Source organism: Acomys minous (genome assembly GCF_964271855.1).
Source record: "Acomys minous genome assembly, chromosome: 10".
Lineage (NCBI taxonomy): Eukaryota > Metazoa > Chordata > Mammalia > Rodentia > Muridae > Acomys > Acomys minous.
Genome location: NC_140491.1, coordinates 117,097,806 through 117,117,517, shown reverse-complemented (window position 1 = coordinate 117,117,517; position 19,712 = coordinate 117,097,806). Strand labels below are relative to the sequence as shown.

Genomic DNA, 19,712 nt, shown 5'->3' with positions numbered 1-19,712 from the left:
ATTTTCCCTAAATACTTCTCAATTGTGAACTCTTACCCTGTATATTGAGAAAATAGGTCTTTAATTTCAAATCTCCAAGTCGCGGACTGATATCTCTGCCTTGATTTTATAGTTATCTATACTAAGAGAGCAGACTTTCAGGTTTACTGAAACATCCTGGCATAGCTCCAGTGATGTGATTATTTAAAAGTGTATTGGGTCAAATATTTGATGCTATGCTGCATTTTACTTGTAAGATATAAAAAGGTGTCTTATATTTTCATACTGAATAAAACACAAGTGCATCAACTCCAGAAAGGTTAAAGATAGACAGGAACAGCAGAAACATGCATAAGTACTTTGAGCACTTTTTAATTCATGATGTATGCTCAAGCAAAGTTCTCTAGTTAGTAACATCTTTTATGCACCATGAAAGTTTAAAGATAATCAAATAGTTATTGTACTGTTCTAAGCTATTTTCAGAAAAACAAAAATGTAAACTCTCAGAGAAGGAATCCTTCAAATATATCTTACACTGTTTTCCTTAAATTATTCCGGATTAAATATAAGTTATCTCTTGCTTACCTGAAGCTCTGACATTCTTCAGATGTGTGATCACGGATGTAGTAACGTGTCTTGCCACTAAATGCATTTCATTTGGACCCAGTTCATGATCAGCAAAAATAATGGTGTCAGTTTCCTCCGAAGTCTCTGTCGGCACTTTTGGGGTTTTATTTTTCCACTTTCGTAGTAAAGAAAATTCTCCTTGGTGGCCTTCAAGACTTCCAGTTTCTTTGTCGTGAACACAGGTCATTCGTTTACACCACATTCCGAGCAAATTTGTCTCTTTATTCTTTTGTCCTTCAAAAACTTCAGACAAAGAGTCTTGCTTTGACACAAAAAATGGTTTTATGGTCTCCACGCTTTCCTTAGGGTCTGGCTGATGAGGAAAGCCATAGCTTGACAGTACTGTGTTTACAATATTTTCTGCAGCTAAGCATATTTTAAGTGGGGAAGCATTTGTCTTAATTTCATTTGGCTCAGTTGGCTTGGTGGTCTCATAATGAAAAACCCTTGGGTTTTCACCTTTCCTTGTTTCTATAAATGACATGACTTGTTTTAACGATTCTTCCGTGGAGTCGTTTGCTTTCTTAAACAATTTTTGTAACACACTGCCTTCAGGGAGACAGCTGTTACCTTTTTTGGCTTCCTCAAAAGACCTAAGGTTGGGTTTCCTTTGGCTGTGGTCTTGGGCTTTGTTTCTAGAATATGATGGCATGGCTTTTGAACTGGGCCTTCTCATTGGCTCTGAGCTTTGCATTGTGTTTTCAACACAGGAACTGATCTGTGAGGGTGAAGTAGGTGTGACGCCATGCTTTTCCTCCGTGTCATCCTCCGAATTAAACCGCGAGCCAGATGAACTCCTTCGTGGAGTATTGCCCCGGGCGTTAGTGTCCCCCATGCTTGGTGTAGATATTTTCACATGAGGTGCAAATTCAACTGGATTAACAATGTAAACATTGTCAGTTCCGTTAAACCAATTTTTGCTTGGAAGGTTTGTGATTAAAGACTCACTAAAATGAGCACACTGGTCTATCAGTGTACCAATGATGTCACTTGCTGCAATGCTCTCTCTCAGTGTGCTAACTGGGGACGCTTCCACCTGGATTATTTCTTTGTCTAGTTTGTTCTTGATGATACTGAGCATGTCAGTGACAGTAGTGACAGAATACGTAAGTAACTCTGAATGGAAGCTGTGAACCTGTAGGAGTGTGTTCTGCACATTTTCCTTGGATACAACAGTACTTGACTTGGATTCATCACCAACCTTTCTAAGTGGTTGTAACTTTGGCGACATCTTTTTGCTTAATTGCCTCTGCTGCACTTGAAAAAGATTGTCTATGGGCATTTTTACTATTTCAGAAAACTCATATTTAGAGATATGCTTAAACTTCAGGTCCACAAACGACTCTAACATGTTTAAAACCCTTCCTACAATCTCTTGCACGATTTGGTTGCTTGGGCTCATAGACACTTGATCTTTCGTCCTTGTGGGGCAGGTTTTCACGGCGCTGAGGACATGCTTGGTTGGGACACCATGTTTACTTTTCGAAGCAACATGTTCTTTCCCACTTGCCAGAACTCTGTTACTATCTGGAGTAGGCATCTGAGACAAGAAACACAGCTGTAATTTTTCAAATAGCATTTCGACAATTTCCCGTCCAAACATGTTGATCTGTGCCTTTGTATCCTCAGACCTGGTAGAACCACCATAGAATTTGTTTTCACGTGCTTCAAGAGGCGGCACATTTAAAAGTGAAAGTGAATACTCTAAGTCTTTTGCTTTAATTGAAATTTCAGTCAAAATGTTTTCAGCTATGCTTAAAAGGTTAGACTTTTCATTTTCTGTGTCACTTGTTTCTGCTTGCCATATGTCAAACATTTTTTTAAATATACCTTCTTTAGGAAAAATTTGTTCTAACTGTGAGGAAACATTCTCTAAGTAAAAACATGCGTGTTGTTCAATCGGGGAACCTGCACCGAGACTCTGCTTTGATAAATGAAGATCATGCAGACTCGAGAGAATTGGAGAAGCCGAATTGTGGTTGTTTGTAGCGTACAACTCTTGCAACACTGCATTAACAATTTTACTTGCTTCAAAGATCTCGCCAGATGATAAAGCCTTTGTATTTAGCACGGCTCTACTTTGCGCCACTCTTTCAAGTTCTTTCATAATTATTTCTAAAATCTCAATTATTATATTCTTGGCATGAATTCTTAATTCGGAAACCGGAAGATTGGTTCTCAGTACGGTCTTGGCGTCCGCTGCTGGTGGCGTTTGTGGCAGCCCAATGGCAGTTTTGGATCGGTTCTCTCTTGGACTCTTCTCTCCGGCACCTAACTTGGTTTTGCTTTTGGACTTAGTACTACTAAGTCCTAGATGTGGTTTTGTTTTATATTTAGAGAGAGGGGTAATTTTTGACCTCGCTTTTAAACTTGTTTTACATCCTGGCCTAGGGCTGTTCTTGGGGCTAAGTTTATTATTATGTAGTCTAAGGAGGTACAAGTCATCATAACTACCTTCAGGGGGAAATGTCTCTTCTAGATGCATGGAGACAAAATGTGACAACCTATCAAGAACTATTTGAACTAAATATCTTCCAATCTCCAAAGGTGAATATGGCAAAGAAGTGTTTTCTAACACAAGAGCATTTACATTGTCAACAGAAGGACGCATTTGTGGTGCCCCAGGACTAAGGTGGTTGCTTCTTTTTCTCGGCTTAGTTTCTCTAAAGCATGGTTGTGTTGTCGATGAGGTGTCGCTGCTGTCGTGCATTTCTACTTCTCTCTTGCTTTTACTTTTTTTGTACAAGGATGTCACAACCACAGAGTGCATTTCTCCCAAAATATTTTCAAGTATATAATTTGATACGTTGTTAATATGTGGCTGAAGGACTTTCTTCTGTGTTATCATTGATGTTTTACTTCTACATTTAGACACAATATAGGGAGTTTCATTAAATGAGGGTAAGTGGCCGATCATTTCCACTATTTTTTGACTCAAGTTCTTCAAAATCTCTTCCACTGCCTTGAGTATTTCAGCTTTTCTTCTTGCTTTTGATTCTCCTTTTTGCATAAATATTTCTTCCAAAACAACTCTCTCACTTTCATTTTCCAGTGCTGTTTGGTTTTCTTCTAAGGGGTCATCTGTTAACTGTGATGATATGGTAGTCTTCTCCTTCTCTTTGTTTCCCAGCAAAACTTCATCATTTGATATGCTTAACTGTGAACAGCTAGGATTCTCTGGTGAGGATAGAAAAAATTCCTTTACAGATTCTTTATTATGTAAAATCTTTAAGATACTATTAACAATTTCACTCACAATCTTATGTTTTTGAAATAAAATGTGGTTTGAATATGTGTGCATACTTTGTATTTCTAAGTCTAAGTCATTTTTAATAAGTTTCAAAATAGCACTGGCAATGAAGTCAGCATACTCCTTAAGGCTGGTTTGTGATAAATGGATTGTGCTTTCAAAATTTTCTCCACAACTGGCAAAAATGGGTTCTGCAAGCTCTTGGCTGGAGACTGTTTTGGTTGTTGTTAATTTTAGGGCATTTACATCATGTTCAACCTGGCCTGACTCATGAAAAATGCTGCCATCTTGTTTACCATTTGTCAATTCTGTGCTAACAAATATGTTTTCTTTAGACTGAAAGGCAAGACTCATTAATGAATTCATTCTTTCGGTGGCAAAAGAATGTAACCGATTGAAAATGGTTTCAGTAATAAAGTTGGCATTTTTTTCGCATGAGTCAGGAGTAGGCTCCTTGGTGTCTTCTTTCCCCTTCGCAGGCATCTGACAAGCATCGGCATAAGCTAAATCCTTATTTGTTGGATGTGACAAATGCTCTGGTTTCCCTTCCATTCCTTGTGTTATAAAAAGAGGCTGTTGGTACAGTGATTTGGGGAACAGATCGCAGAAGGCCAGTCTGGCAGAAGCAGAATCCTTTGCATTTATGGCAAGCATGACCAAGGACGTAAGGCTACGAAGCACAATGTCCACTATATCTTTGGACACCAAAATGACATCTGCTTTAGGGACTGACACTTTTGGAATCATATTTGTACCCATAACAACTTGCTCGAAGTTTGTGTCTGGGTGTTTTCCAGGTATACTATATTTCAGAGTTGGTGTGGTAAGAGAGATATTATTCTGGTACACAATGTTTTCATAAATATCACATAAGATCCCTTCGATAGTATCCTGAATTTGAAACTCGAGTATTTTTCCATAGTCTGTCTTATTGACTAGCCTTTCAATAATAGGGTCTTGCTGTTCTGAACAACTCTCGTTGTCAGTGCTGGCTTTGTCACACTTGCTCTTGCAGGACACAATATTGAGCACTGTGTTAACAACTTGACTTGCAATATTCTCAGTAACCACAATGTTATTTGTCAAGAGAGGACTTCCTTGTTCTTTATCTAACTCATGTTTGATACCTTGTAAAATTTTCCTTGCCACTTCCTTAGCGTAAATATTTAATTTGGACAGTGACAGCTGGCACCATGAGTCCACATTTCCTGGATTACTATAATCCAATGAACAACAGGGAAATTGCTTATCAGAATATGAATCTGTGCTTGACAACACTTTGCTCAACGTCCCCCCTTCCTCCTGTACTGGTAAAGTTACTGGAACTCTGAAGTCGACTTGGGGACAAAAGAGTGATTCTACTTTGGACGCAGCAAAGTTTTCTAAATTTTCTAATATTGCCTGCACAATATCTTCTACGACATTTATTTTGGTCTGTTTGTCAACATTCCAGCTGGACTGAAGATCACATGAGTTTCCGTTTAACCCAATGACATGGGTGCTTTCTCCATAGGTATGCTCATGGAAAGAAACATTGGCTGAAAAGATGATGGTTTCACATCTGCTTTCACTTACATGCTTCTTTGTCATAGCGGCTGAATAAAGCTTGTGAAATACCGTCTTAACCACATCGTTCACCACTACAGTGACGTCTGTGTCAGACACTAACGGGCTCATCAGCTGATCCACCAAATGAGAAGATGTTTGAGTAGCTGACGCAGGAGCACTGTGGGGCATACCACGGAAATGAGAGCAAGAGAGAGAGACCGCATTGAGTTGACGGATTAGAGCACTTCGAAAGATTTCATTCAAAATATTTCTTATAATGGGAACAATCGGAGACTTGTGTGGTTCTTTGAGTTTCACTTCAATTTTGTTTAAGGTTCTTTCTAGAACCCACTGGTCAGTAGAGAAACTTCCGGTTTCCTCTCTGAGTGATGTCTGATCTCTGGTGCCTTCTTCATTTTGTATGTGGTCATCTGGAAATGCCTCTGGTTCAGCTCCTCCAGGGAGGAAATTACCGTAAGTTGGTCTGTATCCATGAGTTTCCATGCTTCTGTCCTCGGGTTCAGATTCAACAAACGCATCTGGGGACACTACCTTTAAAATTAAATCAACTATGTTTGTAAGTGTTTCTGTCTCCTGCTCTGAGATTTTTCTATCTGCCCTACTCTCTGATGGGTTCATATTTAATTCCGTTTGAATGACTTTCAAAATAGCGCTTGATACCTTCTTTGCATGAGTGTATATAGTAGACTGCAGTGATTTATCATGGGAATCTGTGAGGGAACTGTTGCTTTCACATTCCCAACCCAGCGTAGTCTCTTTTTTATTTTCATCGTTAAGACCATCAATATTTTCTACATTTCCAATGGCAAATCGTTCTAGTTTTGCAAAAACCATGTTAAGAATATCTGAAGCAATAGTTTTCAGTTTATTTGGGCATATTTCTTTTGAGTTCTCTATTTCAGAAGACACTGTGTTTTTGGTCATGATTTTGGAAATTATATTAGAGATTATGTTGGTACATTTGGCCATTTCCTCCATTGTTGAGGAAAATGATAGGCTGTCAATGTCAAGCGATTCTGAGACAGTTTTCAATCCAGAGTTTTTGGTGCTGGTATCTATGTCAATGTCACATAGTTTTGCAAGGACATATTCCAGAATTGCTTTGGAAATGAGCTGAACATTAGACAGCTTGGGAGGATCTTTTTGTAAGTTCTCTGTGTTTTCCTTATTGCAAGATGGTTGAGAATCATTATGCGCACCTGTGAGTTTGCTTAACATTTCATGCAGCGTCTCTCCAATTCGATCTAACACCTGCAATTTGGAACTATCCTTAAAATCCTTTCCATTAGTGACACTGTGGTAAACACAAGGTGTAGCCAAACATTTGCGGAAAGATTTTTTATCCTGTTTACTTGACAAAATGTTTTGTTTCTTAGTATTTTCTGACCTACAGAAAGTTGTAGACATTCCCTTGTCCGTAGAGGTTGAAGCATTTTTTTGATCCTCATTTGTACTTGATATAATTTCATAGATGCATGTCAGTAATGGATTTTCCATGGTGTCATTGACATTGGTGATATGGGGGTCCACTGCTTCACTGGAACCAGCAAACAACCCTTCACTTGTGTGGCACTTGGTATGACCTGTCTCTCTAAGAGCTGGGTTTATCTTGTTGATTTCTAGTTCATTCTGGATAGCATGCAAAACAATGTTGACTATTTTCATTGTGTAAGAGCTAAGTTGAGAATGTAACGATTTCTCTATCAGTGAAGATTTTTTGCCTGTCTTCAACTTCGGACAAATAAACAGCTTTAGTCTTTTAAAAATTGTATTAATAATCTTATCAGTAATATCATTTACATGTTTAGGTCCACATTCTCCAGATCTTGTCTGTGAAGTCTTTTCAAGGTCTATGTTGAGAGAAGATAAATATTTCATTTTCTTTTCACTGTCAAACCATACTTTGAATGGTGTTTTACTTGATGTTTCTTTGGCTGAGTGGGCAATATCAGAATGATCTAAACAAGTTTGATTAGCTGATGAAAAGGCACTTTTAATGGTATTAGGGATATACTTTGAGGCCTTATGAAGTATATTTATCACAGAATCTGTTATTTCATGTGCAAATGCACAGATTTCTGGCCCAGAGAACATCTGTTCCATTCGTTCTTGATCAGATAATCCTGGAGCTTTTTCATTCATGAAAACAGAAGCTTCTTCTCCCTGTTTGCTTCCAGAGGGACTAGATGGAACGGAAGACATATCCTTGACCATGTCTTCCAAAATGTATTTCACAATGTTTTCTGAAGCCTTTTGTATTTGGTGCTTTTGGTCTTGGCTGAAAATTGGAGTGTCATTACTCAAGCAGTGCCTTGTCATCCTAATGTCTTCACTACTAAGCGAGAAGTCCAAATTTAATCCCCAGTCACTGGGTCCAGCTCTGCTTTGAGGAGTAGGTTTTGTTGGTAGTTTATTACTTACTTTGGATTCAAAACAAGTTTCTCTCTTTGGAGGCCAATAGCTAGGAATCTGCTCTGGTGATTTTACTTTTTTATCACTGAAGGATGAATCAAGCACGCTCTGCACAAAGTTTTCTATTTCCTCACTATCATCTTCAGAATAGAGAACCATGCCTGGGACGTTAACAGGTGGAAATGGTCTTTTATTCCTGTGTCCATTATATGACCTAGTGCCGGCGAGTCTGTACTTTTCTTCGGGGTCGGAAAGGTTTCTCACTCTGGGTTGTCTACGTTTTTTACCACCTGCTTTTAATGGATCCTGGTGAAGCTGAGTTAAAACATCGTCCAGCAGCTGCAGAAGGACTACGGTTTCCTCCGATGCAATAAGTCTCTCATTGTTGAGTTCTGTTTGGACATAGCCTAGTATAGTGCTGATTGCCTCTTCTACATAACCAACCAGAGAGGACTGCGAAAAAATATTTGATATTAGGTTTTGTATCTCTTCTTTCACAATAAGATTAGCAGCGTCAGACGCAGGACTAGATTTCCTTTGGTCAGTTTTTTGATGGACTTTATGCATTGGCTCTGTCTTAACTTGTTGGTGGAAATATTTAGTTGGGTCTTCAGGAGGAGGTTCATTTTTCTTATAAGATGCAAGAGTCACCAGCTTTTCTAAAATGGAATGTACCATATCGTCGGCAATATCACACATTGGTTCCAAAGCATAAGTCAGCATATCTTCTGAAGGTTTGGCTTCGGCAGATGACAAATATTCACCACTAGCTGATAAACTTGGTTTAATGTCCACTGAGAAATCTTCCTGTGAAAACATCTGCACACATTTTTTCTCAACAGCAAACTCCAGCTTCTCAAGCATGTTTTCCACAATCTCTGAAGCTACTGAGCATATGTCAACATTGGAGAGCAACTCTTCTCTCTCGGTTTCACTTTGGTCAACAAAAACTTCTGCTGTCACCGAAGAGAGAGAAGGAATGGCCTGACTTAAGTCAGACATTATTTCTTGAAAAATACTTTCCAGAATAAGTTGTGTTTCTCCTTTCAAGTGACATTTAAAGTTTACAAAGACATTTTTTAAGTTTTTCACCTGATCCATGGCCTTTGCTTTTTTATCATAAAGCCACGGAACCTCTAAACTTTCTGTTTCTGTGGTAGCGTCTTTGGATTTTATAGTGCTTTCTTCAAATGATGTTAAAAGTTGACTATCGGATTTACTACTTCCTATTTTAGGAAGCGGATAGTCCAAGCTGGTTTTTTTGTAATTGACTTGTGTAGCTATAGATTGTCCCTCCCTTTGATAGGCTTTGCCAATAACTGTTCTCTCCACATGCGCAGAGGGAGGTTTCAAAGGTGTGGGTGGCTTCTTCACAGGCATGTCACTGGTATGTGTACACGGATCTGCTTGAAATGTGTTAGCTGTAGCTGTAGCTTCAGGTGCAGCTGTGGCTGTAGCTGTGGCTGTGGCTGCGGCTGTAGCTGTGGCTGTAGCTGTAGCTGCAGCTGCTGCAGCTGTGTAGCTTCTGAAGGTAAAGCCCTCACTGCATGTACTGCAGAAACTTGAACTATCTGAAGAAAGATCTGAGTCATTAGACACGGGGTACATATTACTCTGCACTCTTTCTTCATATTTTGTGATGGCTGGATATAATATACTGGTTACTGTAGCTACAACCCAGGTCATGATATTTTGAATTATGCTATTTAGTTCTTCAGAAGTTACCTAGAAAAAAGATAACCATATAAAAAGAAAGTCATCTAACTTTTTACTCTATTTTGGGAGATAGGGGGTAGCATTCATCTTTTTATATTAAACAATTCGTAAGTTTAATGCCATCATGATTTATAAGAAAATGACAATGAATATATTTGGAATTTCAGTCTGTTTTAAGCTGGTTTATTCCATATTAAAGAGAAATATTTTGAACATAAAATTTAATTTTATTTATATGCTATAAGAAGCTATATAAAAATTTCCCAACATTCATTACTTTGTTAAATTACCATAAAATTAATCTTATCAGACTGCTACCTAATCACATCTCATGAAATGTTTTTAGAAAACAAACCAAATATGGTATTTATAACTCTGCTTTATGCTTTGAAAATAGATAAAATTATTTCAAAGTATTTCTCCAAACAGGTATAGTAAAACTATTTTGGACTTTTCAGAAACATTTTTCTAGCTCCTATACAGAGATTAAAAATCATCTTCATATCCATTTCATGCCATAACAATAAGTATACAGTCTATTTTTATGAAATACAAAGATTATTGTGTTTTAGATTGGCTTTGTAGGTAACATGACTTATCAGTATAAACTAGTTAGGAAAGCAGGAAAAGGGTGAAATGAAAACACAAGACATGACAGCAAGCCTGACATGTTGATCCCACTCAAAGTATATCTAAAAGAAACTGAAATTATTCATGGTTTAGGTCAACATTATGAGAAAAACTAAATGTCTATGTAGCACGCTCTCTGCCAGTCAGTTTTTGGAGCTCATATGGAGCGTCTCACAAAAGACCACCTAGCTCAAATTTCTCAATTTCTTACGAAGTTTCTCATTAATATTATAGGTGATGGCTAGTGCTTTGGTAAGCACAGGTTGAGATGACAGCAAATCGTTGTTTGCAAAAATATATCTTTATTCAATAATTCTAATAATAAATAATACATTTTAACTTAGAAGATAATTATTTTAAGTGAATAACAGTGAAAGCGTATTTTATACTATCTAACCTATTTTCTTATTACAAGATACAATGAACAACAGACCCATATTACTATTCTTAAACTGGGTGAAGGATAAAGCATTTCCAACTATAACATAAAAATGAGGGCATCGCCTAAAATTTTGCATGTAATAAAGTGAGGTTAAAGAAATCTTAGTTTTTACATTTCTTTCCATTTTAATATTACATAAAGAATACTTCCTTACATTGAAGCTTTGTTTACTTCATTCTCTACAGACTCAGCAGGATTCCATGAGAAAAAAACCCATTGCTATGATATTCCTTAATGCCCCTGATTAATCTGATGAGACTTAAGTTGAGTCATATTAAAATATGCCATTTTTTTCTGTGTTAAGTTTCAGTTCATAGGTGATCACATATCTATGTTTTTTACTTTAAGTAGCAGGTTCTTCCCATGAGAGTTGCTATAAATATATGCAGGCATCTTGACTCATTCTCTATGGAGTTCAGCAGGAATATCTGTAAAATTTTACTGATTAATAAGCTCCCACGTGAGGCGAGTCTCTCTTATCTCATATTGCTCATCACGGCTGGTCCTGACTGCTCCTCCACTCTGCATCCAAGAACCATTCCTATAGTGCCAAGAGTATCTTTTGATAATAACCTTGGACAAACAGGAAGCTATTAAAATTACCTAAAGACAAACTTCCATTACAATCAAAGGCAAAGAGTAAGAACAACACATATCAGTAGATAATTATTAGTATCTAATTTACAATTATTTTCTAGAGTGGCACTTATTAAGTTGGTTTTCTGATACATACTTTATCTTGCAAACAGTTTTGTAGATTTTGCTGCCTGTAAAAGTCAAGAAATAGTTATAATTTAGCTAGGTTAGGACAAATAATTTTTAAAAATACTTTTAGATTCTTGTTATGTATTCAGTTCCTTTTTCATGAGAATCCTTCTACATACACACAAAACATCTTAAAATTTATTTTGATTTATTCAATGTTCCTAGTTAATGTCTGCTAAGATATGAACTTGCAGACTAAAAGATTGTGTGTGTGTGTGTGTGTGTTTTTTTTTTTTACTCAGGAGGGTAGAATCATAGTACAAATTGTGCCACATAAACAATGCAGGTAGGTGGTAGTTGGAAATCCGATTTACCTTAGCTATGTCCATTCTGTGCTTCTTCGGGGAGAGACATAGGAATAGAGTGGAGTGCACAGGTGATTACTCTCTTAATTTTGATTAAAAGGGATGATGGAATAGTAAGTTTTCTGATCATAGCTCTCTAGTGATCCTCTGTTGCCTTTCTAAGATCCTCTAGTCCCATCATGCCTTTGCTACATCTCACAGTAAGAAGAGAGTATGTGGATAACTATTCAGTAACTACTGGTTAGATTCATGGGTTTCTGGCTACATTCAAAGCTAACTTCAATCATCTTTATGTAATACATGATGAACATATCCTTTCATGTGTTGCCTTTAGACTTATCCACGTATTGCTGACAAAGTAATTAATTATATACTCATTTGATCATAAGATTGCTATTCCAAACTATTGGACTTTTACTTAATGAACAACATAGGTTCTAATCATAGTTTATATGACAGAGGATTTCAAACTTTTTAATCTAATGCTTGCTAGTTCCAACTCCATTCCTACTACTAACACAATTTTTCTGCATTCTCTGATGTGAATTTTCATTTATACCTTAGCCTTCTTTCGCATTTACACCTTTAAAAATGACAAATGAGACAAGCATTTGAAGGAGGTGAAAGGTGGTTGAGAATGGAACCTGGGGTCTCCAAGGTAAAACCTTTCACAACACATCATTAAGTCAGTGTGTGTCTCGTCAAACAGCAGAAGGCACTGTAATGTTCCTCCTGTAGCACTTATATATGAAACAAACACAAGTGACCATCATCTGCACATGGTGGGTGTCTTCCCTCCTCGTTTTTCGTTTAAATGAGATCCACTCTTTCTGGCTATAGGACAGTTCTATGTATTCTGTGAACATTCATTAAGTTATACGCACTGACACCCTTCAACCTCAAGTTCAAAGTCCTCATTGACACAGCTTAGTCTGAATGTGAAAATCACTTCTCATCAGTGATCTTTACATTTATATATAGTCCTTCACATTGAAATCTAGGCTTGTAAATAATGCAGTCTAAAAAAATAATGTTGTTTAGTTTGTACCTCATTTGATTTATTGATTTATTTTTAAGACTTTAGCCTGAGAAGACTGTCCTCTGTGCACAGAGCTTGATGTGCATGAGAGCTGGATTCAGATCCTGAGAACATGGATCAAAGTTCGTCATGATCAGAAGGAGAGACTGCCTCAAAAAATAAACTACCAAAAGGAAGATGAAGACAAATAGCGATGTTGACTTATCTACACCACCCCCAAATAAACATGTTTTTACAAAGATGACAATGGGGCTGAAACAGTAGCTTCTTCTCAAGTCGGAAAAAAAAAAGCTACAATAGCTGTTTCTCAATATTTGTTTACGGAATGAAAACTTTTGGTACTCAATGTGTCTTTTCTTAATGTTTCAATTTACAACACTGGTATTACTCTGGACAACACTGCAAATATTTTTAAGAAGGAAAAGAAGATCAATTCATCAGAAAGGTCTGCTGAAAATGGTGACAAAAATAGTATTTTATTAGCCATTCAAAATCCACAATCTCAGAATTCATAGGTAAATATTTCAAAGTGAAATAGAAAGAGTTCCTGATTACGTGAAGCCTCCTGAAGAAAAAGGGAAAAGACTTTGGCTACAGAGAGCAAAGTACTGGATATAGGAAGGATGTCACTTACTTTGTCTACAATTCAAGCTAAATTTTGAAAGTTCTCAAGCATTGAAGTTTCATTAAGCCTAAATAGAACTACAAAGAGGGTAAAGATTTTATGTAGCCATGCACTCATGCAATTATTAAAATATGAATTCATAATTCCAAATAAATAATTTAGATACTTACATACGTGAATAAGCAGGAGAAGAAAAAATTCCTGGGGGTGGAGCACCACTCTGAGATCCTAAGCAAGAAAAGAAAACTGTAATTTATCCCCATCCTCAGTAATCTTTAAACAGCAATACCATTTTCAAGTACCAGTTCTCAATTGTAACTAACAAGTTTACAAGCTTTTGAGGACATTTAAAAGCAATTTCCCAAGTTCTTAGCATAGAATTCAATATACTGTAAAATATCAACTCCTTATTTACCTCTCTGGTTTCTCTTGATGCCCAGTCTCTGTACGTACTCTGCGGCCTAAGGACATAGGATTATATTTAATCTCCTACTGTAATGTGCTTGCTACGCATCTGGACTGTTGCTCTGGCCTTTGGAGTATGTTATATTTATACTTCTTATTTTTTAAAGATTTTGCTGAGTCTGTGTTAAGACTTTTGAAAATTTCTGTGAAGCTCACTTAAACAAATATATATATTTATAAAACACTCTATAGTGCTTATATTAAAGAATTTATAAGGGCTGAGAAGAACTGTCAACAGGCACCACTCTCACAGAAAACACAAGGCCAGTTTCCAGAAGCCATGTCAAACAGCTTAAGAAGCTATGTAACTCCTACTCTAGAGCATCTGAATCCATCCTCTATATTCATTAGGCATTTGCATTTGTACACCTGTGCATAGGCATACACAATATATTAAAAAATAAATATTAAAAGTAAAAAACTAAGTATAATCCCATGATCACAAGTTTACTTTTATATTTCTGAAAATGTAATAGTTTCACCACAATATTCTCAGTAACACCTGTTTGTGTAGTATATTAATTGATTCATGTTTTCTTAGCACTTGTTCATTGATTTGTTATTTATCTCATCCCTTTCAAATGTCTGACTTACTTTGTGTATAACATAGTGAGATTCTGCTCCTGACTATGGTTAATAAAGACATAGATAAGGCTTTTCTGTAGAGCTCCTCCACTGCTTTACAGGATCACATGTGTACATGTGTGTATGTCAGTTATGCAACTGAACAGGAAATCAGGAAATGAAAGTCAAGAAAAAATGTGTGTTTTCATTTACATCTATTTCAAAATCAACTTAATTAGAAATTCTTAATCTTTTCAAATAATGAATAGAGAACATATATCGTACGTATACTGTAAACGAATTCTATACTTTTTCAGTGTGTTTACATGTATTTGGTTTTGGAGAAGAAACTGAGATTAAGAACACACAGAGAAAAGTTATGTATTGTCACATGCTTATAAAGCCTCTGCTAGGGAGCTGGAATATGGCAGATCCCTGGACCTCTCTGGAGAGCCTGCTTAAATCCGGGACAGTGAGAATTCCTGATTAAAAGGGGAAAAATTGTGTGTTTCCCATGTGTGATTTGCAAGAATCAATTCTTGCACTTATACACACATGAGCACATACATATGTGCCTGCATATATGTGAACATTCACACCAACAAGCATGCAAACCCTTCCCCCACACAACGATAAGCAAGATGAAAGAGTGTTCAGGAGCAGGAAGTAATTACTGACTGAGCCAATTCCTCAAGCCCAAGAGATGGAGTTTTGAAGACACTGGGTTCTGTTTCATGTTGGGTGATTTGTTAGAGGAACAAAAATGTACTAACACAGGGCAATGTCTACTGATAGATGAATGGATAAAGACCGTGGGTATGTAGAGTTATTACTTGGTATTGTTAGGAGATTTGTTTAGCGGGGAGGGATCTGAGGATCACCAAGTCCGTGGATCTGAGGGTTCTTCATATAAAGCAGCATAGAATTTGTACATGACCTAGCCATATCTCTTGTGTACTTCATTCTCCAGATCATTTATAAATTAATAAAAACAAACAGTACACAGTCTATTGTGTCAATAGCTGTTTATCTCTACTGGTTACAGGATAAAGGTACACATACTTAGGATAGATAAACAGTATACACCTCATAGCTGCGTGGGATTGAAAACACAGAATGTGCTGTTATGGACACTTGTTGCACATTGAAAGATGGATCTTACGGTGGAGGCAGAAGTATTAAAAAAATTAAGGACAGTCTCAGAATGAAAAAAAGTTTGTTTTTTTTTTTAAAAAAGGAAAAGCACCATTTGAAACTGCACTCACAAATCTGGAAAGCCTTATGCTACATGAAATAAGTGAAAAGTGCAGAAAAACAACTATTGCATGCTATCCCTTACACGTGAGATATAAATCGTCAAACTCACAACAACAGACTTCAATGAACTTAAAGGGAAAGAAAATGGAGAGCTACTGGTACAGTTGTGTCTTTTGTAAAATCAATAATTACAGATCCAGTATGCACTATGACACTTGTTAACAGTATTTTGTTACATATTTAAAAATTGCTAGATCTTTTATGGTACAGGATCATTTTAGCTACTCTGAGTTGTTTGATTTTTCATATGAAGTCGAGAATTGATCTTTCAAGGGCTGTAAAGAATTGGGTAGGTATTTTGATAGGGATTGAATGAACCTGTAGATTGCTTTTGGTAAGATGGTCATTTTTACTGTGTTGATTTTCCTGTTCACGGGAGATCTTTCCGTCTTCTGATAACATCTTCCATTTATTTCTTAAGACATTTTAAGTTTTTTTTTTATTTTCATACAAATCCTCTGAGAGACTCCACCCAGCTGGGGGGAGGGGCAGGGACACATGCCAGGACATGCACTGAAAGTTGTGTAGAAGACTGGGCATAAGGAAGGATCCAGAAGATCAGGAGCCTGACAAGGAGACTTAGGGGGCCTGCACAATTTGATGCACCAACCCAGGGCGATGCATGCAGAGAAACTACACTTGTTGCAGGTTGGTCTGGCCTTCCAAATGAGCAGACTCACCGTACCCTTAATTATATCTTGCCTTTGAGCTTATTCCTGTTTGACCAATAAAAAGTCATCACATCTGGGCAGGGAAACTGGGATAGGTGTTGCTAAGTTTGATGATCTACGGAGAGAGACAGGAGGAAGAGATAAGGAAGGGGCTGGCATCATTGGTTAGGTGCAGCAAGAAGCACATGGAGATTTGGCCCAGATGATGATAATTAGCAAGTACTTGGGACTGTGGATGGGAGGTAGTGCGACAGAAATTATTAGAAGCAAATGGCCTGGGATTGGGAAGTGTACGGGATACCTACCCCAATATGGGAGTTAGTTTACAGGACTAATATCTTCCTTGCCTCAGGTAAACTAAGGCTATTTAAAAATATAACAGGTGTCTGTGTCTTCACTGGTTGTTTGTGGGTTAGAAAATCCCCCATAATAATAATTATAGGCCTAATTATAAACATTATTAGGCCATACTGCTAAATTAACCACAACATGAAACCCCCTGTTCAGATGTAGCCAATGGACAAGTCATTCTCCACAGTTGGGGTGGTGTGTGAGGGGCGTGCCTCTGAAATGATCTCTGGTGTCCTCACCCCATTTGATCACTTCCCATTGGCAGGGATTCCCTGTGGGTACACAGAGGGAGGGGATGCAGGGTATCAGAATGAGACCTGGTAGGCTGTGGTCAGATGGTGGGGGAAGAAGGTCAGAGGTCTAGGCGAGGGCAATGGGCAGAAGAGAGAGGGCAAGGAGGAACGGGATGATACAAGTGAAGGGGTAACAATTGGGATGTAATATGAATAAATTATAATAAATAAGAAAAGCAAACAAAAACTTATTAACAGAGATGTTATTCAGTGTTCTAACCATGCAAATATTTACACACAAGTGTAATTGTGAGGTGAAGGATATGTCAATTGGTTTATTGGATACAGATCTCAAATAAATAAGTCATCCTAAGTTCATACTATTTTAATTGTAAACTATGCCTCAAAGTCTGGAAGATGGAAAAAGTGAGCTGCCACGCAAGCAAAACTGATATAATAGAAAGTATAAAGTGTCAGAGAATTATTTCAGTTTTGTCTGTCATCATTAGAAATAGATCATTAAAACCAGCCGGAGACTTAAAACAAAGCTCTGGAAGGTTCAGGCGGTATTGAGGAAGAGGGAGAAGAAGGACGGTAGGAGCCAGAGAAACAGAGAGTGTGCTCTGCCAGTTTGTTTGCTAGAAATGTCAGAAGCTAAACTCATTAGGTCGCACCAACGTGACTGCCTGGAAAAGAGCCGAGCAATGACAAAGTAATAGACATGTTAAAACAGAAGGGAGAGGCCCAGAATGCCTCAGTCCCAACACAGAACTACAGGCAACTGAAGAATGCTGAAAAGAAAAGAAATGTCTTCCTCAGGGATAAGCACATCAATTGGTCAGCCCTGAAAACATACACATAGGTAGCAGTATACAAAAGAAGCCCCCGGTACCTAAGTATTTAACAGTATATTCAGTACAGTCATATGTTTTAGAGAGAGAAAGGAGGGGTGTGTGGCAGGCTTTGGATCAGGGTATAGGAAGGGAGAAATGATATTACACTATAACCTCAAAAAATAATGAACAGAATTAGAAGACTTTCCCTGTGTCCCAAATACTATTGATCTAGGTGCTCTTTCCATACAGGCTATGGCTTTTATACATGCAATTTAATTGTGTTCATAATCTTGTTTTGTGTGTTTGTCAGGAAGATTTTCTCTGTTACAAGGTAAAAGCTCTGGGTGAGAGTCCGGGCTACTATGCCCTTCTGTATAAGACCTAGCAGAAACCGCTGCATTGATACATTAGTTGGCAAAGAATTTGGAATGGTTATAGTAAGTACCAGGTGAAGAGACATTTCAATAGCGCCATTATTTATTGCTGGTGCTTACCTGGCTCACCAACATAACTTGATTTCTTGCTTGGTCTTCCATTCCAGTCACCTTGCATCTCCTTCTGCATAATCAAAAAGGGAGATTTATCCAAAATTTCACCACTGAGTACTATTTGTATGTTTACATGTCAGAAATTTAATAATATTACATCGCTCACAAATCTCTATAAGAAATATGCATGGTTTGTACCTATGTCATATTTATTATTTACATAATTAAAACTAATGTGTATCTAAAATATCCACAATACCACTCACACATCAGAATATAGTGGTACTCATGTCAAAAAAATTTAGTGAACTTATATAAAATTTGAATTGACATTAGGAGTGAAAAAATGAAGACCTAGGTGGTTAGCAGAAAGGTTCTTTGTCCACCTGCTAGGGAACCTCTTTCCTTCAAATACAACATGCAATAATAACACCAAATTAACTACATGAAGAATGCATAGAAGACAATCAACTTAATTAGAAGTGCAGAATATTATTGGGAAAAAAATCAATCTAGGGGCACTAAAAGGGAGAGCGTCCGCCCTCCATGAATGATTGTAAGTTTTGATTCTTTTCTTAGCACTGAACCTGCTTGCAAAAAAAAATCATGACAATGGGCATCTTCATTTTTCAATATTTGAGACCTGACAATTTTAGGCTCTGCATGGTGTGCCGGAGCACGGTTCAACTTCCTGTCATATAGCTGGTGTCTGTGAACATCTGCTCCCCTTTTGGGATTAATGAGGAAATTGAGCAGAACATGCTATTCTCAGAGAGGCCAACGATGCAGCTTACAATTCTATTTTACTGCATCAGGATAAATCGTTTTCTTGTGCCTTAATGAACAGTTATCCACACGTAATGCACAGCACTCTCACTGTGCGTCTGAAGTGCTGAAGCGATCAGCACACTCAGTACAGTATCATGCCTGTGTTCACTCCTGTTCTCGTGAACAGAACTGAAGCAAGCGTTCCTGCCTCTGTTCCTTGCAATGTTTTGAAAATGTACCAAAGACGTGTGCTGCAGTGTTTTAGAAGACAGTATTATTAGGTCTCCCTTATCTCTTAAACGTTTGGGGCTTTAAAATATGATTAAAATGTGACTATTCCAACATTTAATTTTCCCTGATTGTTAGCATATATACCAGACTAGTAGCATAGCAGAAGAGTGAACTGTAAAATATACAGTTTACAAATATTTATTTATAAAAAAATGTATCACAGAGAGATAATATCATGGGAAGCATGATACATTTTAGATATTCTGCATTATTTGATGCCAGATGTTACATATTTAAGTAAGATCAAATGTAATTTTCTACTTTAATATGAAGAATTTGTTAAATCTCTAGTGTATGGAAAGTTCTTGAAAACCATGTGAATTCCTTAGCATGGTGAATCAGCTAGTATCATGCTAATATTGTAATAAA

At 37.3% G+C, this 19,712-nt stretch overlaps 1 protein-coding gene across 1 annotated transcript in view; it reads right to left on the bottom strand.

The window, feature by feature from the left end:
- FSIP2 (fibrous sheath interacting protein 2) overlaps positions 1–19,712 on the bottom strand; it is a 61,285-nt gene that overhangs the window by 22,470 nt on the left and 19,103 nt on the right. The window contains exons 13-16 of the mRNA XM_084798922.1: positions 18,291–18,354; positions 13,530–13,587; positions 11,359–11,392; positions 565–9,562 (exon numbers count right to left, since the gene is read on the bottom strand). Of these exons, the coding sequence (XP_084655048.1) occupies positions 565–9,562; positions 11,359–11,392; positions 13,530–13,587; positions 18,291–18,354 (9,154 nt within the window). The remainder of the gene's footprint in view (positions 1–564; positions 9,563–11,358; positions 11,393–13,529; positions 13,588–18,290; positions 18,355–19,712) is intronic.